Source organism: Cynocephalus volans, chromosome 1, assembly GCF_027409185.1.
Source record: "Cynocephalus volans isolate mCynVol1 chromosome 1, mCynVol1.pri, whole genome shotgun sequence".
Taxonomy (NCBI): Eukaryota; Metazoa; Chordata; class Mammalia; order Dermoptera; family Cynocephalidae; genus Cynocephalus; species Cynocephalus volans.
In genome coordinates this window covers 136,511,500-136,537,856 of record NC_084460.1, presented here as the reverse complement: position 1 = coordinate 136,537,856, position 26,357 = coordinate 136,511,500, and the positions used below count along the sequence as shown (strand labels likewise).

General features: G+C 36.1%; 1 protein-coding gene across 4 annotated transcripts in view; it reads left to right on the top strand.

Moving 5' to 3' along the window:
• Nucleotides 1-26,357, top strand: part of BBX (BBX high mobility group box domain containing) — a 278,279-nt gene that overhangs the window by 206,409 nt on the left and 45,513 nt on the right. For all 4 annotated transcript variants that reach the window (XM_063098074.1, XM_063098086.1, XM_063098080.1 and 1 more), the window contains 3 exons: nucleotides 1,362-1,442; nucleotides 4,425-4,499; nucleotides 11,944-12,024. In XM_063098074.1, coding sequence (XP_062954144.1) covers nucleotides 1,362-1,442; nucleotides 4,425-4,499; nucleotides 11,944-12,024 — 237 coding nt within the window. The remainder of the gene's footprint in view (nucleotides 1-1,361; nucleotides 1,443-4,424; nucleotides 4,500-11,943; nucleotides 12,025-26,357) is intronic.

The window sequence follows — 26,357 nt, the reverse complement described above, 5'->3', positions numbered from 1 at the left end:
CACAGCTGGAAGAATATATATGGAATGTTAACTGCTTATATTTGAGAAAAAACATTTTAGGTGATCTTTTTTTTTTTTTTTTAAATGGTAAACTGGATTACTTTGTAGTCAGAAAACAAGTTATTAAAAAATATTTATAACTTCTTTCTATTTATTCTTTAAAGTGAATATAACTTTTTTCCCTAGGCTCCCTAACTTCATCATTCAAGAAAATGTGTAGGAAACATACTAATTTGGGATTAGAAGGCCTATTGTCAACTTTTATTAGTTCATTCAACAAATAAAGGTTGCATTTCTACATTGTGCCCAGGCACTGCGTTAAATAACTCATTAAACAAAGCTCCTGGGAGAAGACGTGCAATAAATGAATATTTATGTCTTGTGATGATAAGTGCTAAATAGAGAATAAGAGGATTATTGAGTGTTGGGGAGGGGTAGTGTCATTTACCTCTCTAGTCCTAATTTTCTTCACCTGTAAAGAGAGGGGGATTAGATGAGAGAATTAACAAAATCCTTCCCTCTCTAACATTCTGTGACTCTGAAGACTTCTGAATTACAGCTTAGTACCTAAGTGATTGTCACCCAAATGCAGAAATGGGTTAATTCTACCACTGAGATAAAAGAGGAAATGAATATACTGAGAAGAGTACTTGATTAATAGAATTTGTTTTTAAAGTGGTGTTTCTGTAAATGTTGTCAATAAGATAGCAAATGAAGGAGGCAGAGCGTTACATGCTTACCCAACATAGTAAATAGTACAAAAGAAAATAAATATGATAAAAGAAGTTTCTCTTATGTAAGTATTAATCTTTCTAAGATTGGGGCTTGTGTATAAACACTGGAAAACAGGAATTTGACTTTATTTTTTTTCCCCAGAAGACTTATATTATCAGATCTCATTTGTGTTTTCATGTGGTCAGGTGATATAAAATATTGAGGAAACACGGAAGATGAAAGGAGTAGATATTCTTTGGATATGGTGGCAGAGAGCCAAGAAATCAAATGGGTGATTTTGCAGAAATTTCCCTTAGGTGAAAATTAACGTTCCTAAACTGCATTGCGCTGTCCATTCCCTCTTATTTTTGACATTATTTTACAGTTGAATGGTCACTTATATAAAACTTTGCATAATAACTACACTGTATCCCACAAAAACATACAAGTAAATGTTAAAATAAAAAAGTAAATAATTTTTTAAATAAATAAGTAAATAAAATAAAAATAACTACTTTTTTATAATAGTATTGTCTCAAATGGGGGGAAATAAAACCATTCTTTCCTCAAAATTGGAATGTTTTAGGTGGCATTTGTCTTCTAGAAACTATTCCTGTGATGTCTCATGATATTTTTCTTTGTTTCAGTTATCCTCTGGCACTTGCAGGCCTGATGTTTCAGAATCCCCTGAACTGCGTCAGAAGTCACCATTGTTTCAGTTTGCCGAGGTAATATATTTTAATTTATACTTAATGAGGAAATTGTAAAGTGGGCTTTAATTTGGGCTAATTATGGTAACTAAAGCAATGAAGAACTCTCTGCTTAGCTCAGTTAATCACAAATGGGCAAATAGAATCAAATTTTGGAAAAGATATTTTGGGATCTCCAGAGTTCTTAAATAATACGTAACTATATGTGTTTGTAGAAGTTTGTTGTTAGGTCATACTAAATATTACTACACTTAAACCTCATCACTACTTTTTATTCATAGTAGGGTTAAGAATATAATTGAATTACTATTGGAAATTAGTCATTTGTTATGTGTTGATTTGATAAATCAGAAGACAGAATCAATTCATAGTTATTGGCTATGCATTCCATTTTTTTTTTTTTTTTAAGTACATTTTCCTCTTGTCTAATTGAAACTTAAGCATGAGGTTGGCAGTTTTCAAAGTCTTATGTCTTTTGTCAGACCTGTCCATCTCAATATGTCTTTTGACACTGGTTCAAAGAGATGATATAGAAAAACACATTATCCTTGATATCGGGTCTAAAAATTAAGACTCTTTCCCAAAATATCTTCATTTATCCTAGAACTCAATATGATCCCTCATTGATTAATTTCTTTTCCAAATATTAAGCCACCTGGTCTTACCTTGATCATTTGAATTGTCTCTCACTAGACATTCTCTACCACTGCCATCCTTCCTGGCATTTGCGCATCATGTTATAGTTTTGTACAGGGGAGCATATTTTTACTTTCAGATTTTTTTTCCTGCTAGTGTTCTTCCTAGTGGTTCTCAATATTTCATTGGCAAAACTACTTTTCACAATGGCACATTAGGCTCTTCCTTTAAGACTTGTTTATGATATGCCTAAATGCCTTGTTGATATCAACAGAATGTTATATATTTGTTCACATGATACTCTTTTATCTGTCACTTTTCTTTCTGCTTGGTATGAGATCTACCATGATTTCCAATTTTTTTATATATTGTTTTCTTAAGAATTTAATGTAATAGAGTATTCAGTCTGCACTCTCTTTTTGACAGCAGTTATAAACATGTTCAATAATGTTGGTCCCAACTTTGAAAGAAGAGATACTTAAGGAGTGATCCCTGAACAACTAAAGATTGAATGAGATGTCTAAAACTTCACTTGAAATTTTGGGCGTGTTAGCATATGTACATTTCTGTGGCTTCTACTGCATACCTAAGATTCCAAATTGATCCCTCACCCTATTGCTTTTATGTAAAAGGTCCCTAATCTTTCTCCAGGAGCTCCCATTAATGTCATTAATTTTAATTTTATCTTATCTTTATCTTAATATTAATTCATAAAAATATCCTTTTGTTTTGAACTTGTGAAATGCTTTTCAAAAAACTGGATGGATTACCACACTGGTGGTTCTGTTTTGTTCACTGCCTGATTTAATTCTTGAAGAAATATATTGTAGGTTAGACATTTTCCCTTACATAAACTGCTTATTTTCTCTAACTTTTATTGAGAATTGGTAGGAATAAAAAGTAAAGTCTGAAGTAAGACATGCTGAGTTTATAATTCTCAAGACTTCAGGAAAATCCCTGTGCATTCATGTTTGTAGTCTGTCACACTTGCACATGGAGGTCAATCGAAGTGATAGGATTCATGGTTTGACCAAGGAACGTTCTTTAATTTCACCCTGAATGTCTTCTAAACATGTGGTTAAATCTTATCTATTCATGATGGTTTGTTTATATCTAGTTATCTAGTTTGTTAAATAGAATCTGGTGGGTCTTTTTTCTTCTTACTGATTTTTATTCTGAAAATGCTTATCAGTCAGTCTCTCTGCTAATTCTTTCTCACACCTAAACATTACTTTGATACTATGTCACCACATGGCCCCATTGTTTTTCTAACCAACTTAATTAAGATGAAAAAGTGATTTTTGTGATTGAAGAGTAATGATTAAGGTACATTTATTGCTTAGTAAGTACTCTTTAATGGAATTAGTAAAAACAGTTACTTGAAGAAAAAGACTTTTGTGGGACTAAGAATGGGTTGAAGTTATATTACCCAGGCTTTCTGTTCTTGTGACTCACTTCCACCCTGTTTTGTAGCTGGATATAAGCTTTGTCCACTTTAGAACCAATAACTGACCTTGTAAATATCCTTGAAAATTATTTCCGTTTGGCCCTCAGAGCAAAGTTTGAATGTCTACCATAATTATCCAGTGGAAACAAAAAGTCTTTTAGTTGAATCAAGTGTGGTATGATAGAATCTTCTGTCCACTTTCAGACACTAAAGTATATATGTGTTTGTGTTGGGTGGGAAGGAAAAGCTTTTCATATTTAGTGAATAATTTGTTGAGTTCTGGTGCCATGCCAGGTAATGTATTTTATAGCTTATTTTCTTCTCACTGTAATCCTGTAAAATGGAAATTATCATTATCATCATCATCATCATCTATTTACAGTTGGGAAAAATAAGTCTCAGAAAGTTTAGGTGAGCTGCCCAAGGTCATGTAGCTGGTAAGTAGCAGAGCTAAGATTCAATTCCAGATACTCTGACCCACATCCATATGCTTCCACGCTGTTTCACAGCTGTCTCTAAGTAGAGAACAGCTTGGAGAGGGAGTGGTGTAGGGAAGAGAGAGTGATTGGCTTTGCTTGCAGCCTCCAGCTTTTAATAATATGTTTTTAAAATTTATTAAAAAGGGAAATTCATTTCAACAGGTCTCCTTAACTGCTGTTTGATATATACCTGATACCCTTAGAAGCGACATAGCAAATGAGCCAAACTCAGTCTTTTTGTTCTTTCCAATCATCTGTTTTTAGAAACATGGCCTTTGTCTTCCTTTATCATTTATGCTGCTCTTTTAAAAGAGACTGAGGGTGATGACTCATGTCTTAATCTTTCTCAGTGTCCACAGTGAGAAGTATGTGGCAGAATCTAATAGTCTGATATGGAAAAATGTCCTTGTGCATTAAAAATTACTTGTTTCCTTTTAGATATCTTCAAGTACATCCCACCCTGATGCTCCTACAAAACAGTGTCAAGCATCAGCCTTGTTTCAGTTTGCAGAGGTATGACCTTTTTTAATGCTTATTGGGCTCAGAAAACTTTCTGAGCTCCGGAAATACTGAGATGGAGTTTTAATAATGTGTTGTGAACTTTAGGTATGCCTCTTTCTATTATTAACATAATACACATAACAATGTTTATTGCTTTTTGCTTCCTTTTGTGTAATCATAGTCAAATCTGCTGCAGATTTTATACCCATTTTATAAGCATTCATTACAAACCTCATTCAGAATAGGCACTTACCAGTAATATATTTATTTCATTTTACCTTGTTTTTAATATATCTTAAATGCTTGAAAAAACTGCTGTCAACATGAAGGCCAGAGACTTCCAATTTATTAAATTTTTCCAGTAATGAAATTAGGTGCTGTAATTTATGAATAACTCTCTCACAGCAAATGCAGTGGCAAATATGACCTGTGAAATCAGGTTAAATTAGCTTTTGATGTCATTTAGCTTTAGCCAGTATTTTTATTAGCGTTGTTTAATCCCAGGCTTAGATCAGGTCAGCTCTTGCAGAATCTCAGATTTCTTTGGTTTGCCAGCCAGAGAGAGAGCACACCCTGCTGGAGAGTGTTTTCTTGGTTGGTATGCTGAGGAGGCAAATCTGATACTAGATTTTTTTTGCCACAAAAGCCCTAGCCTCAAGCATCTGCTCATTCCTAATGAGCACTATATGAGAAATAAAATGTATACAGTTTATGAAAATAAGATGTCTGTTTTAGGTCTTTTTCGTTTTCCCTTTTTATTAATTCCAACAAAAAAATGCATATCATAAACAGCAATTTTTTACAGGGTTGAGAGAAAATCATAAGCAGGACTGTTCTGTTTAATATTGATGTATTGAATCACTTTGATTCATTTGAATAAAGCTGCATAAATGAAACATAAAATGATATCCGTTTGGCAGAAAAAAACCTAGCATCTTACTTTGAAAATGAGAAAAATTACTTTCAGCTCTTACATCAAAAAAAAAAAAAAAAAAAAATCCTGCTTCCTCTTGGGACTCTTGTGTCAACCACCATGACTTTTCCTATCAGTTTGCCCACTTATGTGGTTGGCTTCTCTGCCACAGTATTTGCTTTAGCTGCTGAGAGCCGTTGTGTAAAACTGGTAACAAAAATATATAATGTTATTTTATAAAGAACAATTTGCTTGATGAATCTGATTTTAACTTTCCTCTATGTTAAACAGACTGTTATTTTTCGCTGTCTGGGAGAAGTAATTTTGCTTAACTCCTCCTTGCTTTCCTCCAGTTGTTGACACACATTTATTTGATGCTAATATTTTTTTCGGAGTTAAAAAAGAATTTTGGCATGGTGACTGAATTTATTTTTAACGTTGATGTCTGAGCTGGTCTTATACAACTTTTCAGAAATATTTCCTTCAAAACAGAATTTATTTGCTATATATTCTGTTTGATAAAATTCTTCACTCCGTAGCATGAATATTAGAAAGGTAGTGGCTTATCTTTGACACACCTGATGTTTAGATATGCATTAACTACCAAGAGTATTCAACTTAATTTAAAATGTCAATGTGGAATATCTCAGCTGGTGCTGGTGCGTTTCTAACAGTTATCACCACTCAGAGCTTGATTAAATGTTATTTAAGCTAAAGCATCATCAGATTCATTAGGAGCTCTTGAAGCTCTGGGGCAGCTCTGAGGGAGCAGTTTGATCGTGTAACAGCCGCTATCCTGTGATTCTACAGAGTAAGATCTTTCACCTTTCTTAAACAAACTAATTTCACCTTGCTGCTCAATACACACTCCTCAAAGCACGAGAAGATTTGGCCCTTGCCTCTTAATTATACTAAGTTTTTTCCTAGGCAAGAAAAGAATTTAGCCACTTGGGAGAGAAGTCGTGCAGGGAGGCATTTTTAGATGTTATCTCTTGCTCGACAGCAGTGTCTTCTAAGGGATTTTGGTTTTTTTACTATGAAGCATATGTAGAAATTGAGGAAGCTTTAATAAAAATTGTTAATTTGAAAACTCTTTAGGAGTCATTTGAAGGTATTGTAACATAGGAAGGCATACATGATGGGAAAAAAGCCAAAATAAAATGGATAATGTAAAAAAATTATTTTTGTTTTGCCTGAGAATCAGATGAAGTACCCCCCCCACCCAGTACAAGGTATATTACTTTTCCTAGTTATATTTTACATAGGTTGATAATATGAGCCCTTTTAATTCCTAAGCAAATTAAATGATCACATACTTGGTTATTTAATTGTAAGTGATATATGTGATTATACAAGAGAAGTGTATGGTTCTCTAAGGATATAAAACCAACCTCTCCAGTCACTTTCCTCATCTGACCCAAGAGAACTCTAAATTTCTGTCTCTAACATATTGTCAGCTCAATACTGGGCCAGTTTATTTAAGGCTAAATTAGTGCTGACTAGATGAACTAAAAAAATTAACTGGTAAAATCTAGTATGAGCATATATATTGCAGTAGAAATAGAAAAGGCTATAATTACTAAGTGTGTCGATATCTCTAACCCTCTTATAATTATTTCATAAAATATCATTACTTTTGAGAAAACACAAAGATTTTGGAAATTCTTGTTCTAGTTAATCTGTAGCAAGGTTTACAAACTTTAAAATACATCAGAGTTAACCGGAAGGTTTATTCAAACACAGATTGCTGGACCCCACTCCCCAAGTTTCTGATTCATTAAGGCTGGGGTTGGGCCTGAGAATTTGCTTTTCTAGCAAGTTTCCTATTAGAGAGCCACAGTTTGAGACCACTGGTCTATAGTTGTGGGAATTTTTTTAACTCCAAGATGATTAAGTTATTATTGTTAAGGCTCTTCCTAATATCTCTGGTACCTCTTGGGGGTGGAAAGAGGAAAAGATGGATGGATGGATGATAGAAAATTACCCAATGGAGCACTTTACACCTCCATCCCTTTTCAGAGGGATTTCCAGCTCTATTATGTATGCTTAGAGAGAAGTGAGTGTTTATGAATATAGGAAACAACTTACTCTTTAAAAGTGTTTAGCTTTGGAACATCATTTTAAGATCAATCATGGCAAAATTCTTAGCAACCATTTTTTTTTTTTTTTTTTTTTTTTAAAGATGACCGGTAAGGGGATCTTAACCCTTGGCTTGGTGTTGTCAGCACCACGCTCAGCCAGTGAGCTAACCGGCCATCCCTATATGGGATCCGAACCCGGGGCCTTGGTGTTATCAGCACCGCACTCTCCTGAGTGAGCCACGGGCCGGCCCCGCAACCATTCTTTTTAAGTTCATTTAGAAACTTGTAATTCTAGCAAGAGATTAGCTAGATCTTCTCTTGGAAACCAGGTCGTTTATTGTATAACATGTTTATCTAAGAAACACGCTTTTTAAAAAAAGTGAACTCTGTACATTCCTTTGAGTTGAAAATGTTATTCTTTCACATAGGATCCTGGGTCTGTGCCTTGCAAACTGAGAAGGATATTTTTCCTTCATAATCAAATCTGATCATTTTAAAGCCTATTGAAGTTAACCTATATGGAACCATGAAACCAAATAAATCCCATTTTCTTAGCAGGCTCCTCATGAATGTTTACATTTAAAGAGAAAAAAATAATATATCTGCTTTATAGGACCTAGAAAGAAATACAGAGTGCAGAGACTGCCTCCCTCCCAATTCCAAACTCTCTCCCATTCCATGTTGATATTTCTATTTCATCAATATTCAGCTTGGCCCATTTGAAGTGCCATCACTGTTTCTGTACTCTGATCCATTAAGTTGGTCAGAATGAGTTTCCTATCTGCATCTTTTCTTGTGTACAAGTAGAGCGACATGTCAGTCACTTTTTAGATCTAGTTTACTGAAGACTAATGACAAATATAATGCCAGAATGGACCTATTGTCTTCCATTATTTAACAGGTCTAAAATCCATAAACAATCCACATTCTTATCTATGCTGGGTGGCTGACTCTTAGGCCTAGAGGATATGTTTGCATTGAAAAGTTATGTATTTACTTTGAAGGCACAGAGAGCTAATCTGGATGATTTAAACAAATAGATTTAGACATTAAAACTTTCCGTAGAAAATATTTACTTTGCCAGTATAAATACAACCATAATCTCACCATGCTTAAGGTATTGTCACATTTGGATATAAGCAATAGGTACAAATTTGAAGCATTCATTTTCATGATGGAATGCTCAATATGTTACGGAATATTACACGCAATAAAAATACCATATACTTACACTGCAACTAATCAGTTAAGGTATTATGTGTGTTAGTAGAAGCATATTTCTTTTAAAGTAAGGTAGACCAATCATTCTCATATTTTTCATTTGTTCTTTGATTCATTTATTCATTCAATAATTCTTGGTCATGTTCTCCCGGGCTACAATGTTAATCATACCTCTCATAATTGCAAAAGACTTCCACTATTGCCTAATTTGATTCTGGTGTTTACCACTTGTTTCCTTGACATGCTCACCCCACTCAGGCAGCCATAAAATTAGAAATTTGACATCCAGGGTAATAATTTTTCATAGCACTTTTGCTGTACCTCATGTACTGTTATACCCACCATTTTGCTAAATTTTATGGATGAATACTGTTTATCCAAACATTTCATAATAATCAAAAGAGAGACTAGTGGAGATTAGCTAGCATTCAATTTACGGTCAATAAAAAGCACAATCATGAAGATGTACTGATAGTATGTAGTATGGCTCACTAGTGCCCCCTACCCACCAGTGTAGCAAGCACGCACTTCCCTCCATAGCTGATTAGTCACTGAAAAACATGTATTAACTAACTATATTGCTCTCACTTGAAAGGGTGTTATTTCTCTTAAATAGAAAAATATTGGCAGGAGTGAACAGTGGTGTAACAAATCTGCATTTTACAACTATTCTTGAAATTGAAGCCATCAGCATAGATAAGATTACTGAGAGAAAATGTGTAAAATGAAAACAGAGAGGGCCCTAAGACAAAACTCTGAGAGAAAAACAGCATTTATGAGATTGTAGAAAGAAGAGCCAGCAAAAGAGAGTGACAAAGAGTGGCCTAAGAGGCAGGAGGAAAACAAAGAACCTGCAGTAATGGAAGCCCAGGAAAGGATTTCCCAAAAGAAAGATTAGAAATGTCAAATGCTATGGGGCCACTGAAATTAACATATGTCGTTTTCACCCTCCCCCACCCAACAAAAAAATTAAGTCAAAAGGCATTTTTAGAAAGCATATCTCACTACTAAGGCATACCATGAAAATTTTATTGTTAGAAGATTCTGGAAGTGTTGGACTATTAAAATATGTTGAACTTCCCCCATACATGCCCTTTTGGAAATCAGGCTTCCAGTAACCTTGAGCATTTAAAATACTGCCATGTACCTGTAAATAGGTGAAAGTGCTCCCAGAGACAATAAAGAAAACTGTTCTGACTAAACATAGTTGTTTCCTATTGAGAGGCGAGGACCCTTTCTCAAGCCTCCACTCAGACAGCTGTGCATTAACTCTGAGGGCAGATACTACATCCGCGTATTCAGTAGTTCTTCACTGAGCCCCTTGGTGTGCCATTGATTAGGTACAGAATATATGGGGGTGAACAAACAGAGTTAAGGAGCAGAAAGCTACAGTAACAAAAGCGACAGCAGAGCAAGTCAGTGGAAGAACTGGAAAAACAGCATGGGCTATATAGTGCAGCTCTCTTGTGTAGTGCAGCACTATTCGGCTGTTGTCCTACAACAGTTCTTGAGAGTATCACGTGATGACGCAACAAATTTAATACTCTACAGATTACTAAATTTAATAAGTATCATCCTCAGATATTGCAGTTTTTAATTTCATTCAATGTTAGTGTGTAACTAATTTTTGGAATTATACTAAAAGGGTTTGTGTTTATTAGTGTTAATAATGATAAGTCATTGTTACAAACAGTTGTGCCATATATTGAGAGCATAATATGGCCTCAGCACTGTGATACTCACTAACATCAAATCTAATCTCCACATCGTAATATGGGCAGATTATTTATTGTTTTTACTTTGAAGGTGAAGTAAATGAGGCTCAAAGTCTTAAGTATTTGCTTAAGTCCACACAGCAGAAAGTAATGAAGCCAAGTCTGTCTGGCACAAAGGCCATATCTTTTCTATTCTACAACTTTGGTTCAGTACTTCATTCCCTTAGGTCGCTGAGAGTCAGTGATATTAATGTGTTTGTTTTCTCTTAGTCTAGAGATAAGGTGAGTAATTGAATTCAACTTGTCTAGAAAAAGAAGTGGCATTTATCAGTGAAAATTTGGCTAGACGAAAATATTCCAAACTGAAGAGTTTATCTTCTAAAGAAAAGGTAAATTATTAGGATGAATAGGAAAGGACTCTTTTAAAACCAATAGTACCTAGGAGGAAAGAGTCCTCATTACTTTCTCAAACTACACCCTTTTTAATGGGCTAGGTAGCTTATTAAATATACATTTCTACAAAGACCTTTTATTCAACAGGTATTATAGGGAGAATTCCCTCTAGCAGCAAGCACCCAGTCTCTCCTGGAGCTGATAACTCCATAGAAGCCCCTTTGGGACCTGGGGTCACCTGGAAGGATATAGTCACAAGTCAGGATTGCCTCCTAAATTAAGAAAAAGCTGTGTCTTAGAGAGAATTCAGAATCACCAAGAATGTAAAAATCTTAAGCCATAGCTAGCTACCAGAAGAATGCTATGTAAGTATCTTTAAGAGTATATGTCTTTCTCAGCTCTTACTGAGGCTAGAAATTGAAAATGAAGCACTACTGTTCATTTTTATCAGTGCTCAATCACTGTTTAGCCAAATTTGCAGAAGAGTATACAATCAGTGTAATGTTGTTTACATGTTGATGTCCTTAACTGTGTCTTGGATTTATGGTCTTGGTTGTCAATCTTTGCTTGTACTTCAGAGCACACTGTGAAAGCCAGGGTCAATGTTTTACATAAATATCTTAGTTTCTCCAACTCCTGTTTTATTTTCTAGCACGTATATATTGGATTCTCAAAAAATATTTGTTGACTGATTTGATGCTGTCTTTCCACAGATATCCCAAATATATTCCTTTAAAAAATTAACTAATTGTTTGGTAAATGCGGAATGATTCTAAGTCTCTTTTATATTTGAGCAGTTGATGAGTTAGTACTTAAATAGAAATGGAAATACATATCTCACTTTAAAGCTACAAAGTTAAATTTAAAGCCTGTAATACGCAAGATAATACTCTTGACATTAAACAACCACCTAAGCCACACCTGTTTTTTTATTGTTGTAATTATATTTGAGGTTATTTCCTAAAAATGGTTCTCAAAATAGTCAACCTAAGCATGAAATGTTTAAAGTTATTTGGTATTTGGGAGCAATGATACTCCCTTAGACTGGAAAATTTCTGAATGTGTATGAATGTGGGAAGCAAATATTTTGGTATCACACTTAATATTCTTTATTTGAATTATTTTCAATGTAGATTTCTTCAAACACTTCTCAGTTGGGTGGTGCTGATCCTGTGAAACGCTGTGGAAAGTCTGCGCTCTTTCAACTGGCGGAGGCAAGTTCCAAGAATATAGTAAGATAAGATCTGCACAGGTGGAAATCACAAAATATTTAATTATGACAGTGTTTCTTAAACCATACCACTTCACCTGTGATCATAAAACATGTTATATCTAATTTTCAACAATAGGATAGTTAATCTTTAATTTAGGAAAACGGAGTTTTGCTACCAAAAGTCATTAAGCATTGAAAAAGGTTACCCAGGGAAATTGCCAAATCGTTTTCACGGACAGTATTTTAAAATAAGTTCAGTTTTTGTCTCTCTCAGATTGGTTGAACAAGTTCAGCCTGAACATAGGAGCCTAGGTTATTTTCCTCTTCTCTGATTCTCTAAAACCATCCTTATAGCCCTAGAAGACACACTTTAAAATCTGATGGTTAATGTTTTTATTTTTATTTTTTTAGTGAAGAACTCATATGACATGGTCTAAAATCTGGTTTAACACCTTTTAGTTGTACATTTGATATGACATAGATATAAAATGCTTCTGTTCTACTGCAAAGTAGAGAATATGCTTTCATAAAGTCAGGGAGAAACAGAGCCCTCACTTGGTGGGGATGGTTGGGAAGGAAGATGCCAGAAGGAGTTGTTGCTAGGGTGGGCATAAGCAATGGCTTTCTCTGCTAGGCTGTGACTGCTGTACCTCAAGGGAACAGTGGAAGAAATGTCTTAAGCTCTAGGATGCTATAGTAGCAGTTTTTTCTATTAGTGAGATAAAGTGGGAAGTACAAAGTGGATGAGCAAAAATCTCTTAAGTGAACTTAATCTTTTCTCTCAGTTTTCTGGCTTTCTTTCAGTGAATTCCCTCTGAGGTTTTGTTTTGTTTTGTTTTGTTTGTTTGTTTTTTGTGAGTGATATCATTCTTTTATAAATTCTTTGTAGTTTATTGAATTTAACGAGATGATTTATTTTCTAAAATTTCTAAATTTTATGTTGGTTTGTGTCATAAAAATTTGGGAATTTTGAATACCTGATATCTTTAAAATAGGCTTTTAAAGCTTCACAAGCAAGATCCAAATTAGAAATATAAATATGCAAAGGCATGAAATAGTAAAGTATATAAACAGTGGAACAAACTAAACCATTGCTGTCTGACACTAAGCTGACATCCTTCTTGTGTAAGATGAATCAGACCCAAATAGAGAGTCACGAATGACTGGAAGACTCTAAGGAAAACTTATGAAGACAGCAGGGAATAGTTCTGAAAAACTTTGTGAGTCATTGCAAAATTCTATTTCAGTTATAACTGAAACAGTGAAGATCTGACAGAGAGGGCCTTTGGAGTTAGAGTTGTAAACTAATCTTAGCAAACAGAGACTGAGGTCATGAATTCCTCCACTGCCTTTAAGACTGTATAGATTGTCAAGACAATTTATTTGGAATAAGTGATTATTTTTCTTTAATAATATAGATGTATGGCCCTCTGCTTTTTCTGGTTATATAATTGTGTCTCTGCATGTGCATATATATACAAATACACATATGGTTTCTTAAGTAGTAAACAATACTAAATTATAAAACAAACTTTCAATATATAATATTTATCTTTATTGAACAGTTTGGGTGTTGTTTTTTGGTAAGGAATATATGATACTTTGGAATACTTCGATGTGGGGGTGCTAAAGAGGTGAATTTGTCTCCTCATTGTTTTCCTTTGGCATAACGGTCATAAAAAAGGATTTCTTATTAAATGAGAGCTCATTAAAAAGAACATTCTTCTAATTTGTCGAGATGCATCCCAAATATGAAACAGATGCCATGGTTTAACAGATGTTTGAATGCTGGTATCATAATTTAAAGGGGTAAAATGACTGAAATAAGCCTATTCCAATTATAGCAAATCAAATTATACTCAGACTTAATTTCTTATGACAAAAAATATATGCTTTTGGTGAAACAGGGTCGCTAAAAAATAATTTACCAAGAAAATCTTCTTGCATTCTTATTTGCACCGCATGAATATGATGTCATAATACTAATAGAGTGTGTTTTAGAATAACATCCTAAAGCCTTTCCATTTTCTAATTAAACATAAATATGTACACAATGGATTAATCACCATCTCCAAATAATCACCAGTAGATATATGCTTCCTTTATTTTTTATAATACTATGTGTATTTGATATTCATTCTTCTTTAACAGATTTAATATTATTTCTGGTGTCTCTTTAAATAAATAAATATAACAATGTATTGAGAAGGATTTTTCCTGTTGCCCAGAATTGGTGGTGTTGTCTGGCATGGAAGAGATAGCTTTAAATTTATGCATTCCAAAGGGAAAGCCACCAAGATACTCCTTCCAATTTGGGCCAGACCGTTCTCTTGGGATTTATGAAAAGATGGCCTAATCCAACTATTATCCCTATACCACTCTAGGGTTTCCTTCTCTTATCCCCACCCTAACCACCAAGTCATCCCTAGGTGGGGAGATGTCATAGGCTATCCAGTCATCTGGAATATCATGCCTTTTTTCTCTATCTCAGGGAAGAAAGGAGAGAAGTGCTTTCCATTCTTTATCTCTGTCCCCCTGTCCAGGGAAGCAAAGGCAACTCGAAGGGAACCACTTTTAAAGATGGAGGGAGACATATGCAAGAAGTATCTTCCTATTCTTTGGTGAGAAGCAAGAAATGTTTTAGACATAAATTTATTGCTGAGTCCTTCACCTATCTGACCAGGCAAAAAGAGAACTGAAGGAAGCTGGCGGCAAGGAGAGACTTAGAATGGCCAGCTACACTCTTAGATTTGGCATTATAAAGATGTGTGAATTTCTCAAGGGTCAAGTGGGTAAACTGGAAGTAGTTCAGTTTGATTAGGCAAGAGGCCACTGGACAGTAATGGGGAGGGGTTGACAGAGGCAGGTCTGGGACAGTCTCTCACATCAGGGAAGAATACTGTGGAGAGTCTTTTGCTCAGGACGCTCTGAGGCACTCACACAAGCAGGAGTGATATTGAGCTGGTCTGCATTGAAATACTTCCTATTGTACTTCCTATTGTTGGTTAATAGCCTGTGACTCAACTCCCTGAGTACCCTTGCATCATCTCCACCTGCATCCCTAAGTTCCCCTGAACCTTCCTGCAACTGGAGGTCACAGCAAGGGACCTACAGGACCCTGTTCCAGTCGTGAGGCCAAATCCCTTTTGGTCAGTTGGCATCTCTCCAGCCTCCAACCCTGTTAAATATTTTGAATGTCACCCCTGCTTGTGGCATCCCCTGAGAAGGTTATTGAGTCTTAAGTATAGTTAGTGGGAACAAACAAAGAAAGACATCCATGGGCAATTAGTTTTACCTCTGTCATTCTCTCTTCTGTTCTCTAAACCATAGGTTTTTGGCCTTGTGAAGGAAGGGCCAGGAACCAGTCCCCAAACTAACCATTCACCCTTCCCCAACTCCATTCCAATGGGCTGGAGTAGGAGAAGAGTGAATTACCTCTGCCATTCTCTCTTCTGTTCTCTAAACCATAGGTTTTTGGCCTTGTGAAGGAAGGGCCAGGAACCAGTCCCCAAACTAACCATTCACCCTTCCCCAACTCCATTCCTATGGGCTGGAGTAGGAGAAGAGTGAGTGAGCAGACCTCCCAAATATAGGGATTTTTATTTGCAAGAAATGTCTTCTCCTTGGCCAGAAGCAAGAAATATTTTAAGCATTTATTTACTGCTGTGCCCTGCACCACCTGGCCAGGCCAAAAGAAAATTGGAAGAAGTTGGCAGCAGGCACAGAGACTTGGATTGGCCTATACTCCCAGTTTTAGCATTGTAAGGACCCATCCCCATTTCCCAGGACCCTGGAGAGATGAGATGCCCTGGGGAAGGCCCTGATTTGGTCCTGTGATTGGCATTTTAAACTGGATAGACTTTTAATAGCTGAAAGTGACCTGAAAATTCTGGGATCTGTTCCAAGTATTTTTAAAGAATCTATACAGGCAGGAAGGGAGATCTCTGCTGACTTCAGAGAATTGAGAAAAATACAGTGCTTTATTTTTGAACCTCCATGAGGTTTATGCTGTTCAGTTAATCAGTTACTAAAGTTATGCAGGTACTATATTGTGTTTCCTTTTGTTTTGAAAATAATTAGATCAGGTCGTATAAAGAGCAGCAAACCATCCCACCTAGAGAGCACTGTGTATTATGGTTGCTATAGTTGGAGGACACTCTGAAGAGGCTCAGAGATATCTTTACCTGTACATTTCAGCAAAGAAAATTCTACACTTGAAGTTCCCTAGTACCAAACTTGTCTAATATAACAAGTGGAGCAATTTATTCACTTATTCTAACAAACTGTAATTATTGAGGGTCTACTTTGTGCCAATAACAATAAAGCTGCTGGAACTACCTGTATATGTATGTATACATATTTTTGGAGAACTAAAACCTGTAAACCTTTTCCTAAGATTAGTGGTATAGGAACACTTTACTTCCAAGTACAGTTTTGGTGTTTTAGAGAGTGACTAGGGGCTGGAGCATAAACCTAAAATTTTGCAATTAGTTCTACTAATTTTTCTGAAATAGTTTTAATTTTTCTTTAAAATAGATTATAAATTTTAATAGATTTTTTTTCTGCAAGTAAGTTTTATTATATAACCTAAGATGATAATGACTGAATTTATTACCTACTGTGCGTTAGGCACTGTTCTAAGTACTTTATATGTACTAATTTAATTCTCACAACTGTCCTCTGAGGTGTAGGTACTATTATCATTCCTCTTTCATACATTGCGAAACCAAAATACATAGAAGTTATGTAATTTACTTAAGGTCATGTGCACAGTATGTGTTAGAACCAAGGTAGCAACACAGGGAGTATGTCTCTGTGTGTGAGTTGCTTGTTATAGGAGTGTGCACATTATAGACATCTCTGTGGAAGATAACCTACTCCTACATGTATACATATGGCTGAATAAGATGACAGATTGTTCAAGACAGCTGTCAAAGAGATGGAGCACGTATTTCCTTTTTAAAAAATATCTGTGCTTTTGAAACTGCCAAAATGCATGCATCTTACACCCTTAAATAAGTGCCTATTTGTGAATGTCCTTTGGAAGTTGCTGTGATGGATATAGGAAATTATGGTATACAGCTCCTGTCCTCAAGGAGCTTATTCTCTAATTGCAGAGAGATAAGATATAAAAAGTTAAGGAATAAGAAATATATAGTGCAAGTGATTTTACAAGGGATCATGCAGTGAAATGATGCCACTCCACTTGTGTGATGAGTGATACACAAAATCAATGTGTGAAACTAGGAAAGGGAGAAATTAATATTATCAGGAATGTTCTGGGGACCAAGTACAGGGGAAAGAGCATGAAGATGGTTCCTGATGAAGGAGTTGTTTAGGAACAACTAGAGGTTGAAACTGCAGCCCTTGGGCTGCATCCATTCGGCAGAGATTCTTTCTTTGGCCCACATTTTGTTGACTTATATGATATTTTACATTTCAATTAGTGGCTAATGTTTAAAAATTAGATTTCAAATAAATACAGATTTCTGGCTTCTAGAAATTTAGAGGATCTGGAGACACTGGGCCAGCCTTCCTCCATGAGAATAATTGGTCAGAGCTGAGTAGTGGCTGCCCTGTTAGGTGATTGCTCTCTAAATGACACTATCCTCTCCTTTCTCTGCTGAGCCCTGACCCTGAGGCCAGTAGTCACAGCAGCCATCATCCACTTAACATTTGCCCACTTTCCTCTTTTGTACCTGACCATCCACATATAGTGGAGATTGTGACTTATGCGTACTTAACCAGAGAGATGGGAGAGATACAGCAAAGGAGAGGGGTAGATGGCACTGAGTAAATCAGAATGGCAGGAGAAGAGGGCTATGCTAGGAGATTTATAGAAGGCGAAGGTAGAGCATAGCTTCAAGTCAGAATTGGGAGGTGTGGAGCCATAGCTAATGTCTGGAATCCTCACAGCGCCAATTGTAGTGATCTTAATCCTGTTCATGATGCCATTTGTAAAGCTAGGCGACCACGCTAGTTGTCGGGCTCTTTTACCTGCTGGTAATCCTGTACTGACTGAGCCGATTGTTGAGCTAGGGCTGGGTCTGGAGCTCCCAGACTCCTCAAGCCCATTCAAGACTGGGTCAAAAACCCTTCACCAGGCTGGGCACCAGACCCTTTACACACAGGTCTATGAGGTAGGTAACCGGCCAAAAGGCCCTTGGAGCCATAGGTGGGAAAGCATGGCTGCGCGGGGCGGATGCCCGAGGCCAACGCCCACCCCCGCCTTCTTCACCAAACTTTCTCTCTTCTCTCCTCTCTCTCTCTCTCTCTCTCTCTGCAGAAGAACACAAGAATAGCAACAAAACTAAAAAGACACATTGTAGCACATACGCACTAATTCCACACACACAATTTACTTACAAAGGATGCTGAACCACACCCAACTGGACTCAAGGTGAGGGCCCTGACCAAACTATTTTATTTTCCCAACAGTAGGGTATTTAGTGCAGAGCAAAGAAATTTGTACTTGAAAATAATGAGGAGCCATTGAAGACTTGGGATAGGGGTATGCAGTGATAAAAGCAGCACTTGGAGAGATTCTCTTGGCAGCTGTGGTTAGAATAGAGTAGAAAACTTCTATGGACATGAGGTGTGAGAAGATAAGAACGAGGATCGGGGAAACTGAAGGGTAGGAAAGGGAAGCAGAAACAGATACCAGAGAGGTTGTGGGAGATTCAAGTAGGTTTGATGACTGAGTTGATTGATAGGCAAAGAGGACTCAGAGATGCCCCAACTCTGAACCTAAGTATGTAGGAGAAGGATGGCTTTGAAAAGTTTGACCCTGATCTTGGAGCCCTACTTGAGGAAGCCTGGATGTTTGTATACAAAGGGTAAACCCTGCTAGCAGAAGAGATGAAAGAGGCTAAGGGGGAAGGGATCATGGAGGAAATCCAATACTGGAAATGTCAAGAAGGGAGGACATTGCTAGCTTGGAATATTTGAGTCTTGAAAGTAGAAACCCACGTTCATCTTGTGCACAGAAGAAAGGTGAAAGACAGTCACTCTAGGGTTGCTGAGTTTGGTCTGTGGTACCAGTTATCTGTGTTGTCCTTTTCTTTATCTCAGTTTCTGAAACTAGTTATTTATTAAGGGAAGTTGAAGAAAGAGGACACTGGATTTCTCCACATAGACTCATCATCTGCAAAAAAGCAAGATTATAGATGTGGTGGGTACAAAGAAATTGGAAAAGTTGTCATTAACCCTATTTACTAAAAAAGGATGAAGACATTTTCAGAGGCCTCAATTTCCTGGTTTTCCTCACATTCGCACGTGCCAAAATCACTTACAATTAAAGTGAAATAAATGGATAGGTAAAGATAAATTTATCCTAGTATCTGTAAAAATTAAATCTTATGTGAAGTTGTGGCTCACTTTCAGAAAAGCTGCATTATAATAAAATTACAGAAATTATATACCATATTTTAAAAAGTAGGACATCCCATGGATAATCTTACTTGGCTGTGATCCCTCCAGTCAGCGTTAATATTCTCCACCACTACCAATTATTGGTGGTATTTAGCTGAGATATGACTCTAAGTTTTCTGTTGTGTCTTCATATATTATTGATGTTTTATCCCTTCCATCCCCTTTTAACCCCCTCAAGCCCAAAACATAAACCTGCAGATACCACTTTAGATCTTCCCACACTGTCACCATATAAATGAATTATGATACTTAAAATACATTTAGGGCAACCTTTTATTTGCAAGTGGTGTGTTTCTTTCCTTATCTTTTTGTACAGAGTTGTGAGCTGTTTTTAGAAAACTCCTATTCTAAAACTTTTTATCTCATCCCAATTGGAACGACTTATTTTTGGAAGAACTGAAATATAGGAATGCTCTTAATGACTGCCTTTAACAACTTTGGGGGAGACTTTAGCAGATGGCCTTATGTTGTAGCAAAGGCCACCCCCACCTCCCCACCTCATCCAGAATTTTCAGAAACTATTCTGTTTCTGAAGAAAATGTATATAATGAGAAATATTTAAGCCACCATTTCACTTGTCCCAACTGTTTCAGCAAAACAAATAGACAACTGTTAAATAAGGCCAGATTTTAGTATTGAGAGAAGCTTAGACCACTGTTCTGTGACCAGTATCTTTTATGATAAAGAGAATCAAATTTCCTTAGCAGCAGTGCTGTTCTCAGAAACCATCAACGAGTGTGTGTTTCTGTGGCAAAAACATTCTGGTTTTGTTTAATTATGGAAGAAATGCACATCTTGGAAAACACCACTAAATGCCATCCTAGGGTTATGTCTACACTGTTTTGGCAGACAATAAGCAATATAAAATGATTGTAAATATACTTTGGCTACAAAACATTTGTTTTGTACTAAAAAGGAGGGATTTTGAAATTGAAACTTCCTGATTAGTGTCAGTAGGTCTTTTTTCACACTGCTTTGTTTTTAATCTAGCTGACTCCTGTATAATAGACAATGAAAGACAAAGTATAAAGTATAATTAAGAGCAAAATAATATGGTGCATTTTGAAACTACTTACCATTTCTTAGTACCAGTTAAATGTCTTCTGTTTCTATGGTATTACTTCTTATCCAGTACATATGTTTGATTATTTCTCATTTGTCATTTGACTGAGTCTTTTAAATCAGGGCATATGAAAGAAATGAATTGATATCGTAACATTTGTAGAAAGGAATACACTTAAAATGTCTGATTCAGAGATAAAAACTTGATGCTGCACAGGTTTATTATGTTTTCAAATCAAGTCTCCAATAGCAAACCCTGAGCGTAAGGTGTGGTCTTACCCCATCTGAACCCAGAAACATAAAATATAATTCCTTCACTGCATGTTTTATCTCACCCCTTCAGTATTCCTATTGAATTTTTTCTTTTTCTTTGTAATCATTTTGGGAGGATAACTTTTTATACACAGTCCAATATGTGTATCCTTGGGATCTCAGTCTTAACATATCAATTTTTGGTTTGTTTGTTTGTTTTTTTTTGTAATTGAAACATAATTGATTATACAGATTTGTGGGGTACAGAGTTGAATGTCAATGCCTGTGTACAATGTGTGATGATAAAATCAGGATAATTAGCATATTCATCATTACAAAACATATCATTTTTTGTGTCTATTAATTAATTTCTCACTCTCCCTCTTTCCTACTTCCAGTAACCACAGTTCTGATCTCTCTTTCTGAAAGTTCAATGTATATTGTAATTGTTCGTCCTTTCTTTCTTTCTTTCTTATTTATTATTTAACTCCCACTTATGAATGAGGACATATCTATAGGGAAGAGTCTCAATTTTTGTTTTTCTTTTGGGAGTGAGTTACATTTCTTCTAACACATCACCATCAGGCCTTTCTAACTACACAAAACAGTGAGAAACCTCAGTGTTATTTCTATTGGCAGAGGAAAATTAAAATATTGGTGATTAATTTTCACTAGCGCTCTTGAAGGTGTAACTAAGGACAGTGTTAATTGTTGCTAGACTAAAGCAGTAGCATGGCTAATTACGACCATGCTACTGCTTATTAGCATCGTTTTTTATAGACTCGTAAAGTAACTTTTTCCTGGTATGAAACAGAATGCATTTTAGACTCATCAGTTACCTTAGAGCTAATAAACTATCCAGTTTAACACAATTATCTGTTGAATGCCTTCTTTTAGTTAGGTGCTAGGATATTCTTAGAGGAGAATGCAAAGGTAAACAGAACACACTCTGTGTCCCCTGAATTACAGTTAAAGAAAACAGAGTGGAACCCGAGGGAATAGACAAATAGGTATCAAATATTTATGTCCATCATTTGATTTAAAACATTACCATTTTAACTTCTTTTAGTACAGCCATGGAAATTTCATCCCTGGAAGGTGTCTAGATGATTTTCCATTCTCACTTTTAAAAAAGGTTATTGTCCAATTTAAAATAAGAATAGAAGAATAAATTAACATTTGCTAGGCATGTAGTGCTTCAAGGCCTAATTAACAACCAGCCCTCTATCAAGAGCAGCTTGACTAAATTAATAATGTACATTAATTCTGTGTTTCCCACGATGCAGTTTTATTCACTTGAGTTCACACTGATTTACTTTCTTTTATGTCTGCTGCATGCTTGTCTGTGTGCACATCCATGCATATGTTTGTGCATAATGTGGCACATCCGTTAGTGCCACTAAAGTGTTAATATATGCACCTAAATGTAGATGTAAATAGATATACTTGTATCCAGAAGTAGAACTGAGCTTACTTATATGTTTGAGTTGCTTCTTGAAAGATAACTGATTTGAAATCTTCATGAATCTGATTTTGTTGTGTATTTTCCCCCCCAACTATAGAATCATTCAACCTTAGAATGAAAAGTTAGAGCAAAGCAGTTAGTCTACCAAGGACATGGAGTGCTATTAGTGATGCCGATATGAATGTTACTATGATTAATGATAGCTGATATTCTATATGGCATAAGAGCCCAGGCGGATGGTTATTACAATACATTGTTTTTGCTCTCTACTGGGCACTATTTTAAGTGCTATTACAATTGCAATTCATTGAACATCACAGTATTCCTAAGAAAGTAATATTAGCATTCATATTTTATATATTGGGAAACTGAGGTACAGAAATGTTTAGGGAAAATAGCTAATCAGTGGCAGAACCCATCTGCAGTTGTCAGCAGTCTGGCTCCAGAAACCTTGCTGATAGAGTTTGGATATGTTGTCCCTGCCAAAACTCATGTGGAAATATGATCCCCAGTGTGACAGTTGGAAGCTGTTTGAGTCATGGGGGTGGATACCTCATGAATGGATTAATGCTCTCTCTGGGTGGTGGGTGTAGTGAGTGAGTTCTCGCTCTATTAGTTCCCACAAGAGCTGGTTGTTTAAAAGACCCTGGCACCTTGTCTCTCTCTCTCCCTCTCTCCCTCTCCCCCTCCCCTCTTCCCACCAGCTGCCTGCCACTTTCTTCCGTGAGTAGAAGCAGCCTGAGGCCCATGCCAGATGCAGCTGTCCCAGAATCGTAAGCCAAATAAACCTCTGTTCTTTATAAATTACCTAGTCTCAGGTATTTCTATTACAGCAACACAAAACAGACTGGTACATCTGCCTTTTGAAACTGTTTCTCGATGTAGAATTTGCTCACATCCACTTTCTTGATGTAGAATTTGCTCATATCCAAGAGTGATGGCATCTTATCAAAGTTATTACAGTCAGCCCTCCATATCCACAGATTCAACCAACTGTAGATTGAAAATATTCAGAAAATAATAGCAATACAACAATAAAAAATAATACAAATAATAAATACAATATTAACAATTGTTTTCATAGTATTTACATTGTATTTGATATTGTAAGTAATCTAGAGATGATTTAAAGTATATATATAAGGATGTATGTAGGTTATATGCAAATATAATGCCATTTTATGCAAGTTGAGCATTTGCAAATTTTGGTATCCACAGGAGATCCTGGAACTAGTCCCTGGTGGATACCAAAGGATGACTGTAAATCCATAGCTATTTCCTGGTTCTATTTATGTCATGTCGAAATGTCTAATATGTAGGAAAATAAATACCAAATCATAGAATTTATCTTAGTGATTTTTGTAGTAATAGGAAACCAAGATGTTTAGAAGGAGAATGCTTTAAAGAGTCAAACGTATACTTTAGACTTAAAGAAAGGTGAGTTTCAAAGAATTCAGGAATTGTACATGCAAATAAACACTAAGATGGAATAAGGCCCAAAGTCAATGAGAGCCTCTGTCTGTCTGGTCTCCCTACCCCCTCACCCCTCACCCCTTGCCGCTACCCCCCACCACAGGCATATACACATACAGTCCCAGTAAAAGAATGGAGGAGTTTTTTTCTAATTGTGAATGCCCATAAACACTAATGAATTCATTTGTAAAAGAATATGCACCTTGTATAACAAATAACCAAGAAAGTATACAAAAAAACTAAAGAATGGTATCAACTCATAGGAAAAAATACTCTTAAGTTCAGTGTGAGCTAAAGCTTGGCAAAAACAAATTTTAAAAATCTTGAGTTTATTTTTAACTGTTTGGAGCTAGATAAAGATAGAAATTGTTGAGTCTAGATTAGAGGAAATAAAGGCAACAAAAGACAGGAGAAGGCAAAACTGTACAATTATTGTTCTGCCACCATTTTGGTGAGGAGGCAAGGAAAATTATGTTCTAACCAGAAAGTACAGGTGAAAATAAGTCTATATTAAGTCAACCTTAGAAGAACAGCAGAAAAATCAGATTGTAGGATATTGCAAGACATTGCAAATGAGATTTCTGTCTTACTTTTGGTAATCTTTGATAAGTTATAGAAAGTAGGAGAACTCAATAATAACAAAAAGGGAAAAATTTCATTCTGATTTTCAAAAAAAGTAACATGATTCCTAAAATACTGACTATTAATTCCTAGAAAGTTTTGAAAATTATAACATGTTTGAACACATAAAAAAGAAGATGAAAACTGGGAATTATCCAAGTTTCCTTGAAAAAGGTGATTGTTAAATGTCCCAGAGTCTGTTGGTCCTCTTGCTGCCTTGTATCTTACATGGCTATACACTGCCTTTCCTTGGGTTCTGTGTCCCCTGGTGGGAAATTACGGGCTAGAAAGAAGAGAGAGACCAGAGTGTGCGGGGAAGGGCTGAGGAGGTGTAGGGTAAAACAAAGGCAGCACCTCTACCTTGTTCCGGCTCCTTCTAGGTAGGCCCACCAGGCTCCCGTCTTCCTCTGAGGACCTGGCCCCTGTGCTTCAGTGATACTCTTCCCCATTTGTCTCTGCTCCGACTTGCTGCTGTTGCTGATCCCTGGGCTGCCTTCCCACCTTCTGTTTGGGTATCTTAGTTCTTCATGACCTGTGTAACCAACCTATTCCATTCACTATATTTCCTCTGCTAGTTATCCTTTAAGCTGTTTCTGTTTGCCAAGTTAGATGCTGACTGGTACATAAGCTGTCCTCATTTTTATTGGGTATGGTTGTGGTTGGTTATAAAATATGCTAACAGAATGCAGTTGGCATACTGTATCCAGATTTCAGCAAGACTTTTAACAGATAATTTTATTATGTCCTTGTGAACAAAATAGGAGGAATTTAGACTGGATTATAAAACATTCTTAGATTTCTGAAGTTTATTAATGTTCAAATCAAAAGGGCCTCTAGAAGTTTGCCAGAAGGCTCTGTCCTTGGCCACGTTCTGCTCAACATTATTACCAAAGATTTGGACAAAGATGTAAAAAGCAGCTTTATCAAGTGCGTGTATAACACAAAACTAGAAAATAATTTAATTCAAATTTTGGAAAGATAAACTTTATAAGGAGTAATGGAAAATCTTACAGTAGGTACAAAATAAATAAATAAATTATAAAAGTGCAGAATAGGAGAGACCAAGCTTACTAGCATATTAGGTGGGTGAAGAAATCCGGGATTTTAACTGACCTCAAACCCAATACAATCCAGAAGTGACCTGTTTAAAAAAAGAAAAAAGAATTTTTCTCTGGGCCCCATTAAAAGGTACCTAGTATCCCTACCAGCTAAACAGTTCTACTTCTCATCCATTACCTTACAGGAAGGCTAGGAGCATAATCTAGGAAAGATAGTGCTAAATTGAAAGATTTATTTTCTCTAACCTTCGTAAAACTTTGTACTATTTATAAGTTGTGTTTACACACATTTGTTCGCTTTTGCCCCACAGCAGCCCACTGGTGGATGTACTGTTATCCCATTTCTCAGCCTCTGTTTTCTCCTGTGGGTTCGAGTCTGAGTTACTCATTGTGTGGCATTAGGCAAGCTATGGTGCTACTGCATTTAGATAAAAGGGACTCAACTTTTGAGAGGATGGAAGCCTTTATATGTGATGAGATGTTTAAAGAAGCTGAGACATTATACCAGAAGAGACTTATGGGAACAGAAAATCTATCTTCAAGGATTTGAAAGTCTGTCACATGAGAAAGAGTGAATTTATGTGGCTTCAGGGAACAGAATTAAGACTTATAGGATGATTGATTTTTGCTCAATAGTTAAAAAAAATTCAAACACAATTGCCCTCTAACAGAGTATATGCTCATTGTCTTTGTGCAAAAGTGGTTATCTAACTCTCAGGAATACTATAGTAAAATGACTTCCTGCATTGGGAAGAGGTTAAATCAGATAACCTCTAGAGTGATACCCAATTCTGAGAGTCTGATTTGGTTTTTGGTTAGTGAGTAGATTTGTGATTTTTAATTCAGTTATTTGTTTTACTTTCGTGGTTTCACTTCCAGCAATATAATTGGTTTTTTTTATTATTTAGGATTAACATACTCTGTGAAAAAAACTTTTAAGACCCTGAAACAAGGAAGTAAAGCATGACTAGT